Genomic DNA, 19,060 nt, shown 5'->3' with positions numbered 1-19,060 from the left:
TCGAGATAAACTTTAGAAGGAGGTGATTTGATTCCAACCGGATCGAACCTCAACCCGAAACCCTAACCCTAACCCTAGAAGGGAACGGACGGAGAGGGGAAGGAACCTACCCAGTTTTCTCCACCACCATCGACACCACCGCACGCGGGAAGAAGCACCTGCCGCTGCCTCCCCGACACGCGGGGAGATGGGCGAGCCGCGCTCGTCGCCATGCGTGCGAGCCCCGGCCGAGGGCACCATCACAGGACCCCTCGATGGCGGCGCGCTCACCCACTGGGGAGCGCGCGCGCTCCGACGAGGGGACCCGCGGCGGCACCGCACTTCTTCTCCGACGTCTACTGCACTGAGAGCTGACAAAGGAGAAAGGGGAGAATGAGAAATGATTTAGGGTTTGGGCACAGGGGCCTACCTAGGGCTCACCTGTCGTCGTCACCACCGCTGACGTCGTGCTAGAAGCAGCTCCCGAGCCGCTGTCCGGGGAGGCCACACCGCCGCGGACCCTCTGCCAAGGCGTCGCGAAAAGACCGCTCGACGGCGGCGCACTCACCCTCAGACGAGCGCGCGCCGGTGAGGGGCCCGCAGCTAGACAAGAATTCTATCACTACTACGCCGGATCGACGTTCCCCTGGCCCTGCTCGCACTCGGCACATGCGATTGGATGCGACGCGAGATCGCGCACATCGCTGTCGAATTTCACCGAACCCGCTGGCGCTGCCTCGTGTTCCTGCCGCCTAGACAGGAAAATCTCTTTTACCAGTACCACCACCACCACTTCGCTCGTTTGAATGAGACGGCAAGAACCGCAAAATCTCGCCGCCCCCCGGCCTTCGCTCCCTTCAGCCCTTCACACGGCGTCGCGTCTTCCTGGGCGCCTGGGGCCCGGCCCGGCCCGGCCGTCGTGGCCATCCCATCCCCAGGAAGGGTATTTATGTCACCCCCAAGAACAAGGATCGATGGTCGATCTATCCATGTCAAAAGATCTCCCCTGCTGTGCTGTTAACAGCAGCTACGACGTGACCGTAGAGCGCCGTACTAGTAGATAGCACAGCCCACCACCGCCGTGGCCGTGGGCGGGCTCCCCCTCCCCGTCCCCGTCCCCGCGGTGAACTGACGACGGGGAGAGTGGAGCACTAGGGCGCAAGCTGCGCTCCCCGTGGGGCCTCACGCGTCACCTGTGCTCCCTGGCGGGCAGCCAGTACTAGTCCCCTACGCGAGGTAGCAGTGGCATCGGTGTGGGGGGGGCCGCCGGTGCGCGAGCGAGAACGCTGCGCTGTGCTCATGTCTGTCTGTCTCGGGCATCCATCCGCCGAGTGGTTGCTCTGCCTGGCTTCAATAATTGCCCCCGGACGGGCGGCTAGGGCCACGGCTCGCTCTCGCTCTCGCGCGCGCGCGCGGTGGGGTGGGCGGCCCGGCTGGCCGGCGAGATGAGTGTGACGCCACGCCGCCGCGGACCCCGGCTCGAATAATGCGTGTGGGTTCGGCGGGGCCCTCGCCCCGAGACGCACGCAGTGTTGGGGTAGGAGAACGCGAGAGATCCATCGAGGAGTATTTTGCAGTTGCTCGTATAAAAATACGCATGTACGTACATGCACACACACATTACTCGAGTGTGGTGGTAGTACGTGTGTACCAGTAGTACATTACTACAGCACAGGACCGCTGGTGGAGTAGCCTAGGTCCCATCAGACAACACAGTGAGTCTGACACCACCCAACCGGCGATAGGAGGAATGGAGAGCGTACGGTAGGCGACCCGACGAGTCGCAGCAGCTGAAACATGGTGGAAGAGGAACTACTCGGACAGGCAGCCAGGCACAGCTACGCTACACACCACTAGTAGCACACGCTGCATGCCGCACATGCCATGGCTGGCTGCACCCTGCTGCCGGTGCAGCGCGACGGGGGCAAAGCACAAGGAAGCGTGGCATCGTGCGGCTACAGATTGGCGTTTGCACGAGGCGCGCCACCCACAGGGCATGGACCAGCGAGCGAGCACGCAGGAGGAAGCGACGAGCCTGAGACAAGCAGCACACACAGCGAGCGAGCGAGCCAGGGGCCGGCGCATGCAGATGCAGCTTGCATGCGCGGCGCAGACGATGCAGCAGGCGCGTACGTACGTACGGAGTACGTAGTAGTGTCCGTGCCTGGCGCCGCGTTCAATGCGCGCGCGGCGACACACGGACTTGAGCAGGGGTTGCAACACGCGCTGCGCAGCGGGCTCTCGGGCGGTTGGGGCTCGGCACGTACTGTACGCTCTGATGAACCACGTCGGGTCCCGTGCATGGCGAGTGGCGACCGGCGACCCCGCCGGCGCGGCCGGGCATTAACGCCGGCTGCCCCCCACGCGTGATCCCGTCACGTAGCAGCCGTGGTGGGAGCGCGGAAGCGGAACGAGGGAGACGTAAACATGCAGTGAGTGCGTTTGAGCATGGGTCTACTATATTGCGGCTAATGTCCTTTCTAGGTTTAGTCAGCTAAATTTAGTTCTCAATTCTCACCAAAACACTATTACGACTAAATGGACTTTAACCGAGTAGTCACCAAATTGTTGCTAAAAGGGACTAACCTCACCTGTTAGTCACTTTGGAGCGAAACACAGTCTCTTTTAGTCATCCAAACCAAACACCTAGTGACTAAAGTTTAATATCTAGTTTAGGTGACTAAAGTTCAGGGGGGAAACCAAACAAAGACTAATATCATGTTCGTTTGGCTGTGACTTGTCGTAAACGATCGTAAATTTTCAGCCGAAACAGTATTTTTCTCTCACATAAACCAGCTAACCGTACTTCTTTACAGACCAGCAACGGTACAAACCCGCCAACCGAACAGGCCGTAAACTTGTTAGCATGTTTCATGTGAAATCAATCAGGCACAGCGTCTTTTTCATCTGGCCGGACGAGCCTCGGTTGTCTCTTTTTGGCGTGACAAGAACAGCTTAACAAGGCAAGGCACGTACTCCTGATACGTGGCCGTACACTTACAGACACTCCTCATGCCATAACCAAGTAGCAGCAGCCACACATCCAGAGCTGCCTTTCTCTCGTTCTTCCAAGCAGACAAGCAGACATACCGCCTGTTCGACGGCTCATATAAGCTAGCAATATTTTTCTGTTCCAGTAAATCAATCGTGCAAATCAGCACGACCTACTATCTATCCATCGCGAACGATTGATTGCCAACCGTCCAACCGCAAGCATCGCCGGCCATCATCATCATCGTCATAGTACGTTTGGCCGCGACCTCTACAGCAGCAGCAGCGAGCACGGGCGCGCGCGGCCACAGCCCACAAGGGGCGGGGCGACACCATGATGCTCCTCCATGATTGGAGCGAGCCAACAAACCCGTCGGTTCCCCCAGCAGCATCGCCGATTGCGCAACACTCCAACCACACGCAGGACAGGAGAGACACAACACACCATGCCGTGACCATGATGGCATCGGACCAGAGGGATTGATGGCTGGCCGTAATCATATGCATATACTTATGCGTCTGTGTTTGCCTCCTGCCGTGGACCCGTGGTCCATTATGTATCCAAGAACTGTTTTGGCTTGCTGTCTCTCTGCTCAAACCACATCCTATAGTACTCCGTAGTAGGCTTTGCTTGTTTATTAAACATGGTTTAGCTAGGGTAGGGCGACATACATGCCCGCCCGCAGAATCATTGTGTGCTCATCAAAGGTGAGAGTGAGCCAGTGAGGTATCATGTCCGAACAACGAGTCGTCATCATGCCGTCTACGACTTGGAGTTTACAAGGATTTCTTGCGAAAAGTTACACAGATTATCGGCCCGTTCGCTGGTCGGTTTCTGCTGATCCTGGTTTATTGTGAAAGAAAAATATTATTGGCTGATTGCATAAGCCTGGCTAAAACCAACAGAGTCTATGATTCCTCATTCGTATGGTGCATCACGTGCTGTGTTTGGCGGAAGAATATTAGTTTTAGGGGAAACAGAAGGACTGTGTACCTTACACCATGGTCAAAGCTGCCGCTAAGACCTGTCCAAGGTCAAAAGCAGGGGCAGAGCTAAAGCAAAATGTGAGAGAGGTGCGCTTGTCTTAGATATACATAGACTTTTACACTAGGAATACATATACGGTGAAAATATTATCACAATCACTGGTTTATACGTTTTCCCATGGGTCCGCCCACCACTACAGTCTATATATAGACCCACTCTTGGCAAAAATATAAACACTTTAGGATATTTTTTTTATAGTGACAAGTAACTTAAATGCAAAGATAGAGGGCCACTTGTCATTTTAAGTAATGGAAAAGGTGGATAATTTAGAAGCAAACTTAGTGGTTTTTCTTTACATTTTTATTTTTATTGCTGCAGGTTATTTATATTAATGATGGATATGGCTAATGCAGATGCAAGATTACAGGTTACTTTAGATTATTTTTCCTAATAGAATAGGTGGGTAATATAGATAAAGAACATGATCACTCTGTACTATTAGTTTGGATAATGTTATCTTACTCTTACCAATTGGAGACCTTAATGGAGCCTCTCGTTGTTTGGATTTACAAGACACTACCAAAAATAAGACAAATCGTAAAAAAAAATCTAATAAAAAATATTTTTTCTACCGTAAAAAATGACTTAGGATAACTCATTAAATCTGCATCTAGTAGGGCCCGTTTGGTTCCTTAGACTGAATTTTAGTTCATATCCCATCGAATGTTTGGACACATGCATGGAGTATTAAATATAGACTAAAAAATAATTAATTACACATATTGCGACTAATTTGCGAGACGAATTTTTTAAGCCTAATCAGTCCATGATTTGACAATATGGTGCTACAGTAAATATGTGCTAATGATGAGTTAATTAGGCTTAATAAATTCGTCTTGTAAATTAGTCTTCATCTGTATAATTAGTTTTATAATTAACTCATGTTTAGTCCTCCTAATTAGCATCCGAACATTCGATGTGACATGGACTAAAATTTAGTCCGTGAAACCAAATGCTTTACCCGTAGACTACCCATGTATGTTATTGAAAGCCTAGTTCATATTATTAGGTAATCATGGTTGTTCTTGGGGGGGCAATGGCTGATAGAATAGAAAGAAATAGTAGTGAAAAAAAAGGAAGTTCTGCTACAAGTTGTTGATGGCAGCACCTGGGACAAAAACAATACGCTCTCCAAGAAAATACGCACATCCGCCGGGGGCGAGCGGTGGCGGTGCGAGCACGGTGGCAGCAGCTTGCATCTGCACCTCCCAGCTTTCTGATAAAAAGATGGTGGGCGGCTACTACGTCGCCCGCCCCGCCCACGGTGATGATTAACATAATTATTAGTGGCTGCTGGATGCTGGCCGCTGCCGCTGCGACTGCACTGCAACGCTGTGCAGTGCTGCTGCTGCATGCCATCGCCATCGCCATCGCCATGCCATCCGAAAAAGAGAGCACGGAGCGCTCCCATGCGGCCATGCGGCCATGCTGCCATCGCCCCTGCGGTTTTTTAATCCTGCCCTCATGATTCGATCCCCCCTGCCTGCTCCCTTTTGCCGGGCCACTCACGTGCGCTCGTCAAACCGCTGTCCCGAAGGGTCAAAACCAAACCAAACCCCGGGTCGCTCCTCGCAGCGCAGCGCAGCTTGCTCCGTCACTCAGCTGGCTGAGCTCTCTCCCCCACACCGTTGCCACACTCTCCTCATATCGCAGTGTCTCGCATCGCACACGGGGACGGTGCTGCTCCCGTCGCTGCTTGCCGGGGCCCGGGCGGGGGCGGTGTTGTTTCTTGGTTCTGGTGGGATGGAGCTGGGGCTGAGCCTGGGCGAGGCGGCAGTGCCGGACGCCGCCGGGAGGGCGGCGGCGCCAGAGCTGGGCCTTGGGCTTGGGATCGGGATTGGAGCTAGCGCCGCCGGAACCGGAAGAGGGGGTGAGGAGGGCGGGAGGGGAAGAAGCAGGGCGGCGGGGACGGGAACGGGGTGGTGGGCGGCGCCGGAGCCGGCGGTGCGGCTCAGCCTTGTGTCCAGCAGCCTCGGCCTTCAGTGGCCGCCCTCGGACGGTGGTGAGAGCCGTGTTCTTCTCGTTTCTTCAGACGCTAGCTCCCTCCGCCCTCTGGATTCTTGGTTTCGTCTGTTGGGTGGCACCATGACCGTGACCGCGCCGGCTGTTCTTGTTTTCCTGCCTGCAGGCGTCTGTCATGCAGGGCGTGGTGACGCGCCGGCGGCGCGCGGGTTCGACGTGAACCGGGCGCCGTCGTCGGTGGCGGCGAGCGGTCTGGCGGCGCTGGAGGATGACGAGGAGGACCCGGGCGCGGCGGCGGCCCTGTCCTCGTCGCCCAACGACGACAGCGCGGGCTCCTTCCCGCTGGACCTGGGTGGCCCACGTGCCCACGCCGAGGGCGGCGCCGCGGCGCAGGCCGGCGGCGGCGGCGAGCGGTCCTCGTCTCGCGCGAGCGATGAGGATGAGGGCGCGTCCGCGCGCAAGAAGCTGCGACTCTCCAAGGAGCAGTCCGCGTTCCTGGAGGAGAGCTTCAAGGAGCACAGCACCCTCAACCCTGTAAGAATCCATGGAAACTTGCTCATCGATCTAACCTTTGTACGTACGCTCATGGTCTTGACGCTGAGTGAGACGAACTAACCTTCGTCGCCGGCGGCGTGCAGAAACAGAAGGCGGCGCTGGCGAAGCAGCTCAACCTCCGGCCGCGACAGGTGGAAGTCTGGTTCCAGAACCGCCGAGCCAGGTGCATGCACAGAAAAAAAAAAAAATCTGCTCCTGATATCTTCCCTCCGGCCACGGAGCTGCTCAGCTAACCTTATGTTGTTCTCCGGCCGGCAACGGCAATCGACGCGCGCATGCATGCAGGACGAAGCTGAAGCAGACGGAGGTGGACTGCGAGTACCTGAAGCGCTGCTGCGAGACGCTGACGGAGGAGAACCGGCGGCTGCACAAGGAGCTCGCGGAGCTGCGCGCGCTCAAGACGGCGCCGCCCTTCTTCATGCGCCTCCCGGCCACCACCCTCTCCATGTGCCCGTCCTGCGAGCGCGTCGCCTCCGGCCCCAACCCTGCTGCCTCCACCTCGGCACCCGCATCATCATCCACGCCGCCGCCTGCCACCACCACCTCGTACGCCGCACCCGTCGTGCGGGGCGAGCACCGGCCCTCGTCGTTCGCCGCGCTGTTCGCGGCCACCCGCAGCTTCCCGCTGGCGTCCCTGCCGCGGCCGCCGGCGCCGGCCAGCAACTGCTTGTAAATACGCGCGCGCGCCATCCCAGCCTCTCACTCCGTGGGTTGGTTCTCGTGAGAATTTTTGGGGTTTCCGAGGCCGTGCGTCGACGGCTGGGAGGCTGCTGCTGGGACGGCGCCGTTAACCTTGATTTGCTCCCTGTTTAAGTTTTCTAAGAACGTGTTCATGTTAAGCACGAATGGTTCATCAGGGTTTATGCTCGTTTAGGAATGAAGGAATTTGTTTCGTTTTTTTGGCAGCAGCAGCTCAGAAGTAGTAAAATATGTGCACGGTAGCTCGAATGATTTTGATGATTAAATAGTGTTTTGTGAGAGGCTCAAATAAACTGAAACAATTCGAGACGTTACCAGCCGAACACGCTCGGTAAGTCTCGCCACTATTTATGAAGCGCATTTGCTTTGCTTCGCAGTTCGCGGTTCGTACGAGGGTGCAGATTTGCGAAATTATGGCGCCGCACGCGTTCCCAGGGACGAAAATTTTCAAGAGATTTTACTCGCGTACACCGCTGTGTTGTCAGCCCCTTTATGAGTGGCGTTTACAGTATGTGATTTTCGTGGGCTCAAAATGTCGTTGCTTGTCAGTTGTCACAGCAGTGCGGAATTGGCGCGGCTACTTCCCTCCTATCTCAACCCAAATTTTAAGGACATGGAAAAGGGTTTTATGATATTCCGAATCGAGTTGTATATGAATAATATAGGTTAGAATTTATTAATTAGCAAAATCTAACAAATGTAGATTATTCATAAATACTATGCTGATTATCCAATATAAATATGAATTTTGAAGATGGAGAGAAGAGGTCTATGTGAATACGGATAATTTGAATTTAGTTGTATATGGATATGGGTTAGAATATAGAATTAGCAAATCTAATAGATATAGATTACTTGCAAATATTATGTGGATTATTTTATATTTAGAATAGAATATTTGATCATTTCTTTTCCTACATAAAAACAAAAGAATTTATGATAAAGAAAAGTCTGTTAGTTGACAGGTCTTAGTTTGTGAAGTGGTTCTTTATGTGCTAAACTTTAATTGAGAACTTGTTATTTGTGATTATTTATTGACTAATAACTTATCATTTTGTAAGTGTGCACATTGTTAAGTGTTAATTGCATCTGTGTGATAGCCACAACATGGATTGCTTTGTTATGTACTGCTTGCTATTAGTAGCTCTTTACTATATTAATTCTTAACAAGCATATAATTCTCTACGCATGCACATATCACTAAACTATTAAAATCCATCTCCGATCCCATTTCGCTCCATCACCATAGCATTTCTGACATTGAAAAAAAAATACATCCTGTTGACGGTCGCTAAACCCTAAATCGTCTGTCAGTATCAGTGAAATAAGTGAAGGATATAACATGCTCATGACATTTTCAATTCAAATAAAATTCAAATTGCAATATTTGGAAGACTAACCTTTGCAGGAGGCATTGAGCAAAATATGGGCCAAAGCACGCCCACAGAGGGGTCGCCCGACCTAGGCCCTATCCCACTGGCCACCCAACCAAACCCAATCGAATAAACACACATCCAAAGATCATCCACTGTTGATTTAAAGTCGGTTCAAAGTATGTGGTCTAAATGGTTGTTCAAATGGATCTATGGACCCACCAACTCAATGTTGGTTCTCCAAATTGTACTAAACTTCATATCCACGTTGAAGACCTCTAGAGGAAACGCCACAACGAAGGGGGAGGCCCACCCTTGAGTGGGCGGTCGGCCGATCCAAGGTGGGGCGCTCGACCCGCCAAATCCACTCCACCGACTCTCGTGTGAAAACATGAAGCAAGCACAAAATCCACGCCATCTGGTGAGCCTATGTAGACCTAAGCCTGCTGGGTTTTGGCCCACCCATGAGCCTTAGCGGCCCGGGCCTAGCCACAAATCTCGCTTCCCAGAAATTTTTCTTAGCCCGAGCCTAGCCCAAAATATTTATTTTAACTATTTTACACAATAAAATGTGTGGGCAGATCACCTAGACCCGGAACCCAGCCCATGCCCGACCCAAAAAATCAGGCCCGGCTCGTCCAGTGGGACGATCATGCGCGCGTTTCTTTCTGCCCAAAATAACCGGGCTTTTTTTGGCCCAACCTGAACCCGGCCTACAAAATGCTCAGGTCTTAAGTTTGTGGTATGGCACTTTGATCCTGAGGTGAAGAGGCGGCTCACTTGGATTTGGGCCCACTCACACTCCTCTCCACTCTATAAATAGAGGCTCACTCTTCCCTTGTAGTCAAGCAACAACACAACACTTAAGAATGCTCTCTTCTTCATTTATATCATAGTAGTAGTGTAATTGGGAGTTAGAGTGAGTGTGAGCTTAGTCATGTTAGTCTTCAAGGTGAAGCTCTTGTGTCATTTACTAAGTACTTTGAGCAGTTAATAGCCTTGTAACAGTTTTGTATCTGAACTCTCTAAAATAAGCAATTGATAAAAGTCTCCCTAAACTCACAAATACATGATTGCGCTCCGTCTTATCTATTTAGGGACACCTTCACACAGTTTTTCCTCTTCTCACTTTTTTTTGTTTTTTGTTTTTTAGCATGCCAACTATTGGAAATTATCGAGAAAGATAAAAATAAAGCTCCGTATTCATTTTATTCACTTAGGATAATCATCGATTTACGGAGTGATTCTTAAGGGCATGTACAGCCCACAGACAGGGGTTTGTCTGCAAGTTCTTGGAATTCACAACACAGACACCTAAACAAACAGATCATACAATCCATAGACATGGGCTGCTTATTTGGCTGTCTATAATTTATTTAATGTTTGCATGTAACTATGATCAATCATGAATATCATTTCTATATACCATTGTGTTGCTAATTGATACAAAATAGATTATTCAATATACAGGCATTCAGTCATTCAGTATATGGCGTATTCAGTCATTGAAAACAGGCATACAGTAAGCTAGTAACAGGCATACTGAAATTACATTCACGTTGCGGTACAAGCTTAGGAGCATCCGGTAACTAAAAATAGCAGTTCTATGAAACAAGTGACGTGGGATTGAGATGCCATCGCCAATGTAGATGAAGGGCCTGTTTGGTTCATTTAGTCACTCCTCTAAAGTTTAGACAGCCCTCTAAACTTTAGTGACCTTCTGTTTGGATCCATGTGCTAAAAGTAGGCTAAAAGTGAAAAGGAGAGGAAAGAGAAAGAGAGTAAAGTCACCTAGGACCACTTTTAGTCACTTTTAGCTATCCTCTTATGACTAAAGCCACTAAACTTTAGTGACCCCTTTTAATCAGGGTGTTTGACTAAAAGTGACTAAAGTGGGCCAAACAGGCCCGAAGAGTACTTACAAAATTCTTGGGATGCATGGCTCGAATGCCACCTATTACTGGTATTGTGTACAGGAGAAGGGAAGAAACAGGAAGTCCATGACAGCGGCACAAGACGTGGGCGCGCCCACTATCCTACCCATGATAGGAGCGCACAACATAGGGAGTTCAGTTGTGTGCGTGCGTTTGTATCCAACATGTATTAGCCCGTGTTTAGTTGGCCCACGAAATTCAGGAATGGGCTAGATTTCGGATTTTGAAACTAAACGGGGGGTGAAAAGCTTCCCGTGTACGTTTTCCAGCCTGAGGCCCAACGGTAGCCGCAAAACCGCATCCCAGACTGCGTCGGCAGGCAGCACCCCTCCATTCCTCAACCCTAGCCCCGCTCTCCCCCGCACGCCTCTCCCCTTGGTGGCCCCACCGCTCGCCATCTCAGCTAGTGCACGCGCTCGCCTAGATCCAGTAGCCCGGCCGGTAGATCAACGCGTTGCGTGCCCGGATCTAGTCGCTGCACGGCCGCGGCTTCGTAGATGGACGGCTACGATGATGACGGCTTCAACGGCGGCGGCAACACGAACTTCGACGGCGGCTCCGGCAGCAACGACGACATGCGAGACTTCCTAGCGGGGGCGAACCCGCTTTTGGGTCATCGTTGTACGAGGGCTTCACCGACCCGCCACCACCGTACATGGGGTCCAGCGGCGTGAACCCTCCCCACTGGGGGCTGGAGTCCCTGGACCTCAACGATGGCGCGGGATGGGCTGCCATGGACGGCTACGACGCCGACCTTCAGTTCGACCCTGGTGGTAGCTAGATGGGTCCGCCTCCCGTCTGTGTTCCACGGTGGCGGAACCTCAACTTCTAGCAGCCTCGCAGCGGCGGCTTTGGTGAAGGAGGTGATGGCACGGGAGGGCGCGCCACATCAGAAGCTGTAGGAGGCGACCGCGTGCCACGCGTCCATCGTGGCGTGCCTCTGCATCAGTCTTCTCCGCCGGAGGCAGGGGACGCCATCGCCGGTGTCGCGGGGCTGTCCCAGACGTGGATGACGACATCGTGCACCCGATTCATGCTACCCCCGTGGGTCACATCTCGGTAGTTGTCCTCACCCATCTTCTTTCTTGCAATCTTTCCCTTTGCATCTATTTGTGCAGCCTAATGTCAGAAAGTTTACCTCAGATTCAGTTATTAGAATGGTCAATAACAGTTCTTTGTTCATTTTCAGATACTAGTACGATGAGTAAATGTTGTTTGTTCATTGTCAGTTACTAGATAGATCACTAACTGTTGGTTGTTCTATTTGAGATACTACTATCATCACTAACAGTTCTCTCTTCAGTTTCAGTTTGTAGCTTGATCAATAGTTGTTGTTTGTTTAGATCGAGTTAGTTAATACAATGATCAGTAACTATGTCATTGCTTTTTAGATCACTATAGGAAATATATTATTTTTGTCTTCATTGCTTTTTAGATCATTATAGCAAAAATATGTCATTCCAGTTAGTTAATACAATGATCAGTTGCATATTTAGTAGTATTTGCTTGTTTATGGGTGTGAAATCATGTTTTATCAAATCGTTTAGGCTAGGAACGACAGGGAAACTGGTCTGAGCCCAATATCAGCAAGTTTTGCCAAATCTGGTGCCACCAAATTGATGGTGGCAACTGTGTCCACGGCTCGATGACCAAGTTGGGGTGGAGAGATATGATTGCAAGGTATTATGCAGCTACAAACTTGGTTCATGACAAGGACCAGTTCAAAAGTAAGTTACGGCAGCTTAGGCATTTATGGCATTTTATAAACGACCTCCGGAAAGCCTCTGGCTTAGGCAGGAGAGAGGATGGCTCCATCCTTGCAACTGATGGTTGGTGGGAATCTCGTACGGTGGTATGTAACCAAACTTATGTTCAATCATTTACTGTTAAAATGTTAATATTCCATGATTGACCTGTATCAGTTTTTCAGGGACACCCTGAGTGGAAGAAGCTCAAGGATGATTGGCCTCCGTACTTGGACGATTTGGACCAGATGTTCGCCAGCACCGATGTTGATGGCTCAACTTCATTCTGTCCTGCACAAAGCAACACAGTTGACGTGGATAGTTCAGATGAGGACTCCAATGAAGAGCAAGACGACCAACTGACGCCACTTAGTGTCAGCACAAAGAGGGCAAGCAGCACCAGCACAACTGCCTCTAGCCCGAGCAAGAGGTCCAAGAGCCCCACTGTCAGGACCATGGATGGTCACATGAAGGAACACAATGATATTTCAAGGCAGAGGCTTGAGAGGATGATAGCCATGTGGCAAGAGAGGAACCAAAATATTGAGGACCAGTCTAAGGTGCTGGAGAGGAAGGTTAAACTAGTGCTACAGTTGGCAAGACAGTGTGGGGCAACTGAAGAGACCCCAGCTGAATGGATGGCCGTGCTCAAGATCGTGCAGAGTGAGCCTGTGATGAACTTCTTCATAAACTCCTCGCCCCAAGGAAGGATGCTGACGATTAAGCAATACATCGGGGTCCTCCCCTAGACCTTATTTTCTTAAGCTGTCTACGTAGTTAATTTGTTATGTCATTTCAACTATGTGAGGTATGGTGGGTGTCATTTGTCATTGAACTAAGTTTGTCATGTCGAACACTTGAACTGCTTAATTGTAGTACGATTGGATATGGCCGTTATCTGTTGATGTATGTAGTGCATGAGTTCGAGTAACTGCCATCAGTCAGTTCCAATAGGGATGCATGCTCATGTTGCCTAGTTGATGTTGAAAACTGATTGAAACTGTTTATCATTTTGACAGGAGGATGTCCAATCAATAGGCACGGGACTGATGTCATCGAGGCAAGCTTCTTATGAGGATGATTTCGAAGAGTTCATCAGTGAGTGGATGGAGGCCGATGACGACGACGATGCTTTCCTATACGATATGTACCAGTATGCCTACCACATTGACAAGCACTTGTCAAGGTCAGAGTATAGGCAACTAGCCATTACTGGTTTGGAATGGGTACATAGTGAACTAGGAAATAGGAAGGCATGTTATAACATGTTCAGAATGAGCCCTGATATGTTCCTTAGGCTGCATGAACTTTTGGTAGAATCATATGGGCTGAAATCTAGTAGCAAATCAGCATCTATTGAGGCTCTTGGGATGTTTCTGTGGATGGTGGGGGCTCCACAATCTGTTAGGCAAGTAGAGGACAGGTTTGAGAGGTCACTGGGGACTGTTCATAGCATGTTTCACAGGGTGTTGAAGCCTGTTGTCAAGCTTGCTGCTGACATCATTAGGCCCAATGACCCCAATTTCAGCACTATGCATGATAGGCTAAGAAATCCTAGGTTCCATCTCTACTTCAAGGACTGTATAGGGGCTATAGATGGGACTCATGTCCCCTGTGTGATACCTAGTGATAAGTTTGTGCAGCACCTGTGCCGCAAGGGGATGACAACATAGAATGTCTTGGCTGTGTGTGACTTCGACATGCGATTTACATTCGTCCTGGCTGGCTGGCCGGGTTCAGTGCATGACATGAGGGTCTTCAATGATGCGACAACAACATACACCAACGTGTTTCCATATCCACCAACAGGTATACAATTAGTTGGTTCTACTTTTGTGCATACTAGTTGAAGTTCATGACACTAACTATTGTTTGGATGGTGTAGGCAAATATTACCTTGTGGACTCGGGGTACGCTAACCGACCAGGTTATCTTGCACCGTACAAGGGAACAAAGTACCACCTGCAGGAGTACCGAGAGGCACCAGAACCCCAAGGTAAAACTGAGATCTTCAATTATGCACATTCTTCACTTAGGAATGTCATAGAAAGGTCATTTGGAGTGTTGAAAATGAAGTGGCGGATGATGAAAGAAGTCCCTAGTTATGCCCCCCATATACAAAGTCAAATCATTGTTGCATATTGTGCACTGCATAACTTCATAAGGGTGAGTGACATAGGGGATAGGCACTTTGATCGCTGTGACCGGGATGGAAACTATGTGCCGACAGAAGCCTATGCCGATCAATCGGAAACTATTCCTCCAAGCGGTTCTGATTCTGAGCTGATGAATGCATTTCGGGAATCCATCGAAATTGGTTTGGCTAATCGAACATGATTTGATCGTCTGTTTGAGGCGACTGTGTAACTGTAATTTTTTTGTCCGAGAACCATTGCTGGGTGAACATTGGGTATTTGATTTGTTTCACAATAATTATTGGTTTCCTGAACATACGTGTTGTTTGTCGTGCTGATGAGAAGGAGGCGCCACTCCTGTCTTGACTTGCATGCAATGTCATGCATGCATGCCATTAATAAGCTGCATGGAGGCTATTAAATGATGTACAGTGCTTTTCTATATTTTTGCAACTAAACACCCCATGAAAAATTACGGTGCACTCTTTTTGGGAACTTCATGGCTACCGTATTTTTTGGAAAATTTTGGGAACTAAACGCGCACTTAGAGTCCAGGGATTAGGCAGTTAGTGGTAAGCAGGGCAACATAGTTGTTGTCCCCTGCATTTAGCATCCTCTGTTTTAGCATCTCCAGCTTCCCTCCCGACGATGCCCACAGCCACAGGCCACCACCACTCACTCATATAGTCTTAGATCTCTGGGCTCTACCACCATGTCACAGTATGACAGGCGGAGTCCATCTATCAGTGACTAGGTGATCCGGCAAGGCGGTTGAAGCGGGTGCTGGCAAAGCTATAAAGGGGCGACGGCAAGGGAAGATGAAGGCAACGAATGTAACATATTAGTTGTCATTTAGTAGTAGAAGTAGAATCTTATCGTGGAATCGCCGCTGCTATAATCAAACATGGTTACATTCGCAATAAAACTCACCCGATTCGCCCCCAAATCCTTCCACCCATATCGTGGTCGTCATAATTGGTATCGAGAGCCTGTCGACTCGGAGGGGGAAATTTTTCTCTCGAATCGATTTGTTCCGCTCTGGCTCCGAAGCGCAAACCCACCAAATTCCAACTCGAGATGACGACATCGATCGACGACCATGGAGGCCATGGCGAAGCAGCTCGTCGGCGTCCAGGACATGGCGACGCAGTTCACCGGCTTCCAGAAGATGATGACGACTACGCTCGACAAACTCAATGACTTGGAGTCATGGCGGACGATCGCGGAGACATCGATGGGGACCATTATGCAGCAGTCCAAGGACACATCGACTCGGGTGCTGCAATTGGAGGCGCGTTTGCCTCCTCCGCCTTCGGCGCCGCCTCTGCATCCCACGACGGTTCCGATGTCGCGTCCGCCTCCACCTCCGCCATGGCCGTTGACGATGCCCCCGGTGCCAAACCCGCTGATGGCTCCTCATCCTCAGCATCCTCAAGGGTGGATCGACTTGAACACGGCACCGGCCTCGGCCTCGGCCTCGTCCTCTCAATCGCCCAACGGGCACAGCCAGCGACAAGATCACCGGGTTGTTGGCGGCGGGCCCGAGTGCCTTGCCGCCGCACCCCGTCACGGGTGTGCCCCACGATCTTGGCCCCCATACTTCTCTCTCCCTTGAGTTCGAGCATGTTCACCTGCCTCGTTCACCGCCCGTGCCCAAGTTTGATTTCCCCAAATTCGACGGGGACAACCCCAGACTCTGGCGTGATCATTGTGTTTTGTTTTTCGAGGTTTATGGAGTTCATCCGGCGATGCGAACTCGGTTTGCCACGCTCAACTTCCAAGGGGCGGCCGCGACTTGGCTACAGACGATCGAGGGCCATGGTCGGATCACCGATTGGGATCATCTCTGCGAATTGGTCTTCGCAAAGTATGATAAGGACCAATACCAGAAGCAGTTACGGCTGTTGGAGACATTGAAGCAGATTGGATCTATGACCGAGTACCATGCTCAGTTCGAGAAGCTTGCCCACGCAGTTTTGCTCTATAACCCATCCTATGATCATGTCTACTTTGTCACTCGGTTCCTGACACGCCTCAAACAAGAGATCCGTGCGCCGATTGCTCTACATCGGCCACGTGATGTTGACACGGCTAGTGCCTTAGCGTTGCTACAAGAAGAGGAGCTCAATGCAGCAAGAACCAAAACCTTTGGGCGGGGATTCATCAAAGGGGCTGACCGTGGTGGACCTGACAAGAATGGAGCAATTGGGATGCAGACCAAAGTTCAGAAACCTGACAGCGATGATAAATTGGCCTCTCTCAAGCAGTACCGCCGCAAGAATGGATTATGTTTCAAATGTGGAGGGAAGTGGAGTACTACTCATTCTTGCCCAGAGCAAATTCCACTTCACGTATTGGAAGAATTATGGGATGCCTTGGAATTATCAGCTGTAGATGATTCAGTTGAAGTTCAGTCTGATGGTCTGACGGCTGAAGACTCAGTCTGTGCATTGCAGTTACCTGAAAACCCCAGAGGTAACAGGAAACAGACCCTTAAGCTGTTGGCCCGTATTGGGAAACACCAGGTGCTTGTACTAGTGGATTTTGGTAGCGTCGGCACATTTGTCAGTGATCAGTTGGTTCAGTCTCTAGGGTTGCACACTGAGTGTCAGACAGCAACATTCAAGGCTACAGATGGAGGACAGCTACCTTGCTCTCAGCGAGTGCCAGCATTACAATGGTGTGTGCAAGGCCACAAGTTCAAATCTGATGCTAGAGTACTCGGTCTACGTTGTTATGACATGATTCTCGGGGAGGACTGGTTGGAGGTAGTGAGTCCAGTGTGGGTAGATTACAAGACTAAGGATATGAAGATCACTCTGAATGGCAAGAGAATAGCATTAAAAGGAATCTGTGATCAAGTGGATATTTGCCCTGAAATTGGTGCTAAGAAGTTGCTCAATTTGGTTCAGCATGGAGGTGTCACTTGCTGCTTACAAATGTGTGTGGAACAGGATGAAATGCTATTGTCGGATTTCTGTCAGGATATCTGCTCTATTCAGGCTGCTGAGACAGTTAAGCTGACAGTGCAAATCCAACAGCTTCTACAGCATTATGACCATCTATTCAGTACACCAACTCAGTTGCCTCCCTCTCGAGATGCTGACCACAAGGTCAAGCTGTTACCTGAAGCACAGCCCATCAGGATTCGACCATATCATTATTCTCCCATTCAGAAGAATGAAATTGAAACTCAAGTAAAGCACATGCTGCAAACTGGTGTTGTCAGGCCGAGCACTAGTGATTTTGCTTCTCCTGTCTTACTAGTTAGAAAGAAAGATGGATCATGGTGGTTTTGCGTGGATTATCGTCATCTAAATGCAGTCACTGTGAAACACAAACACCCTATGCTAGTGGTGGATGAACTGTTGGATGAAATCAATGGAGCTCAATTTTTCACCAAACTTGACTTCAGTGCAGGATACCACCAAATCAGAATGGCAGATGGGGATGAATACAAAACTGTATTTAAAACTCATCAAGGCTTGTATGAGTTTCTTGTCATGCCATTTGGCTTGATTAATGCCCCGGCTACTTTTCAAAGCCTGATGAACACCATCTTTGGATCATTATTGAGAAAGAGAGTGTTGGTTTTTATGGATGATATTTTGATATATAGTGCAACACTGGAAGAACATATCAAGCTCTTAGCTGAGGTGTTTGATATATTGGAGAAGCACCCGTTCTTCCTCAAAAGTCTAAATGTGTCTTTGCCCAACCAGCTGTAGAGTATCTGGGCCATGTGATATCTGTTGAAGGGGTGGCCACTGATCCTTCAAAGGTGCAAGCTATGCTTAAATGGCCCACACCAACTAATGTAAAGTAGTTGAGGGGATTCCTGGGTCTGACAGGCTATTACAGGAAGTTCATTCAGCACTATGGTATGATCACTAGACCACTGACTGAGTTACTAAAGAAGGGCTGTCTGTTTAAGGGGACTTCTCAGACTCAAGGAGCCTTCCAGCTAATGAAACAGAAAATGGTGCAAGCTCCTGTGTTAGCTGTTCCCAACTTTGAGTTGCCATTTGTATTGGAGACTGATGCCAGTGATTATGGAATTGGGGCAGTATTGATGCAAGCAAATCATCCTGTGGCATATTTGAGCAAGCACCTAAGTCCAAGAAGCCAAACTCTGTCTGTGTATGAGAAGGAGTGTCTAGCTATATTGATGGCTATTGAGAAGGTGGAGGCCATACTTGCAGCATAAGAAGTTTCTCATCAGAACAGATCATGAGAGCTTGTTGCATTTAACTGAGCAGAGGGTCACATCTAAGATTCAGCACAAGGCTCTCGTTAAGCTCATGGACCTAGATTATCAGATTCAGTATAAAAAAAGGGATTAGCAATGCTGCTGTTGATGCCTTGTCTAGATGTGTAGCTGAGGATGAGGTTATTGGTGTGTCTGAATGTATCCCAGCATGGGTACAGAAGCTAAGAGAGGGTTATGAGGAATTTTCCAAGGATAAAGCCCTGCTGGAAGAATTAGTAGTATCTGGTCACAATGATAAAGGATTTGTGCTGTCAGATGGCAATATTAGATTCCAAGGAAGAATTTGGGTTGGGGATAACAGTTTGGCCCAACAGCACATATTACAAGCCATGCATGCCAGTGCCATTGGTGGTCATTCAGGGGTTACTG

At 49.8% G+C, this 19,060-nt stretch overlaps 2 protein-coding genes and 1 pseudogene across 2 annotated transcripts; all 3 read left to right on the top strand.

The window, feature by feature from the left end:
- Positions 1-5,265: 5,265 nt before the first annotated feature.
- LOC136501234 (homeobox-leucine zipper protein HOX27-like) lies at positions 5,266-7,586 on the top strand. Its single transcript, XM_066496734.1, has 4 exons — positions 5,266-6,020; positions 6,147-6,514; positions 6,619-6,698; positions 6,821-7,586. The coding sequence occupies exons 1-4, from the start codon at positions 5,444-5,446 to the stop codon at positions 7,206-7,208; spliced, it is 1,413 nt and encodes a 470-aa protein (XP_066352831.1). The 5' UTR covers positions 5,266-5,443; the 3' UTR covers positions 7,209-7,586.
- Positions 7,587-11,196: 3,610 nt separating this feature from the next.
- LOC136499955 (uncharacterized) lies at positions 11,197-15,108 on the top strand (annotated as a pseudogene).
- Positions 15,109-15,520: 412 nt separating this feature from the next.
- Positions 15,521-18,149, top strand: LOC136499954 (uncharacterized). Its single transcript, XM_066495431.1, has 2 exons — positions 15,521-15,697; positions 16,149-18,149. The coding sequence occupies exons 1-2, from the start codon at positions 15,521-15,523 to the stop codon at positions 18,147-18,149; spliced, it is 2,178 nt and encodes a 725-aa protein (XP_066351528.1).
- Positions 18,150-19,060: the final 911 nt, after the last annotated feature.

The sequence above is a fragment of the Miscanthus floridulus genome, chromosome 13 (assembly GCF_019320115.1).
Source record: "Miscanthus floridulus cultivar M001 chromosome 13, ASM1932011v1, whole genome shotgun sequence".
Classification (NCBI taxonomy): domain Eukaryota; kingdom Viridiplantae; phylum Streptophyta; class Magnoliopsida; order Poales; family Poaceae; genus Miscanthus; species Miscanthus floridulus.
Note: the sequence above shows the minus strand (reverse complement) of the source record. Positions and strands in the feature narration are given on the sequence as shown.

Coding starts and splice junctions, on each gene's coding strand:
- LOC136499954 (XM_066495431.1), top strand. CDS start 15,521: ATGGAGGCCATGGCGAAGCAGCTCGTCGGCGTCCAGGACATGGCGACG. Junction 15,698..16,148: donor CCAAGGACACATCGACTCGG/GTGCTGCAATTG, acceptor TTGTTTTTCGAG/GTTTATGGAGTTCATCCGGC.
- LOC136501234 (XM_066496734.1), top strand. CDS start 5,444: ATGCTGCCATCGCCCCTGCGGTTTTTTAATCCTGCCCTCATGATTCGA. Junction 6,021..6,146: donor GTGGCCGCCCTCGGACGGTG/GTGAGAGCCGTG, acceptor TCCTGCCTGCAG/GCGTCTGTCATGCAGGGCGT. Junction 6,699..6,820: donor TTCCAGAACCGCCGAGCCAG/GTGCATGCACAG, acceptor GCATGCATGCAG/GACGAAGCTGAAGCAGACGG.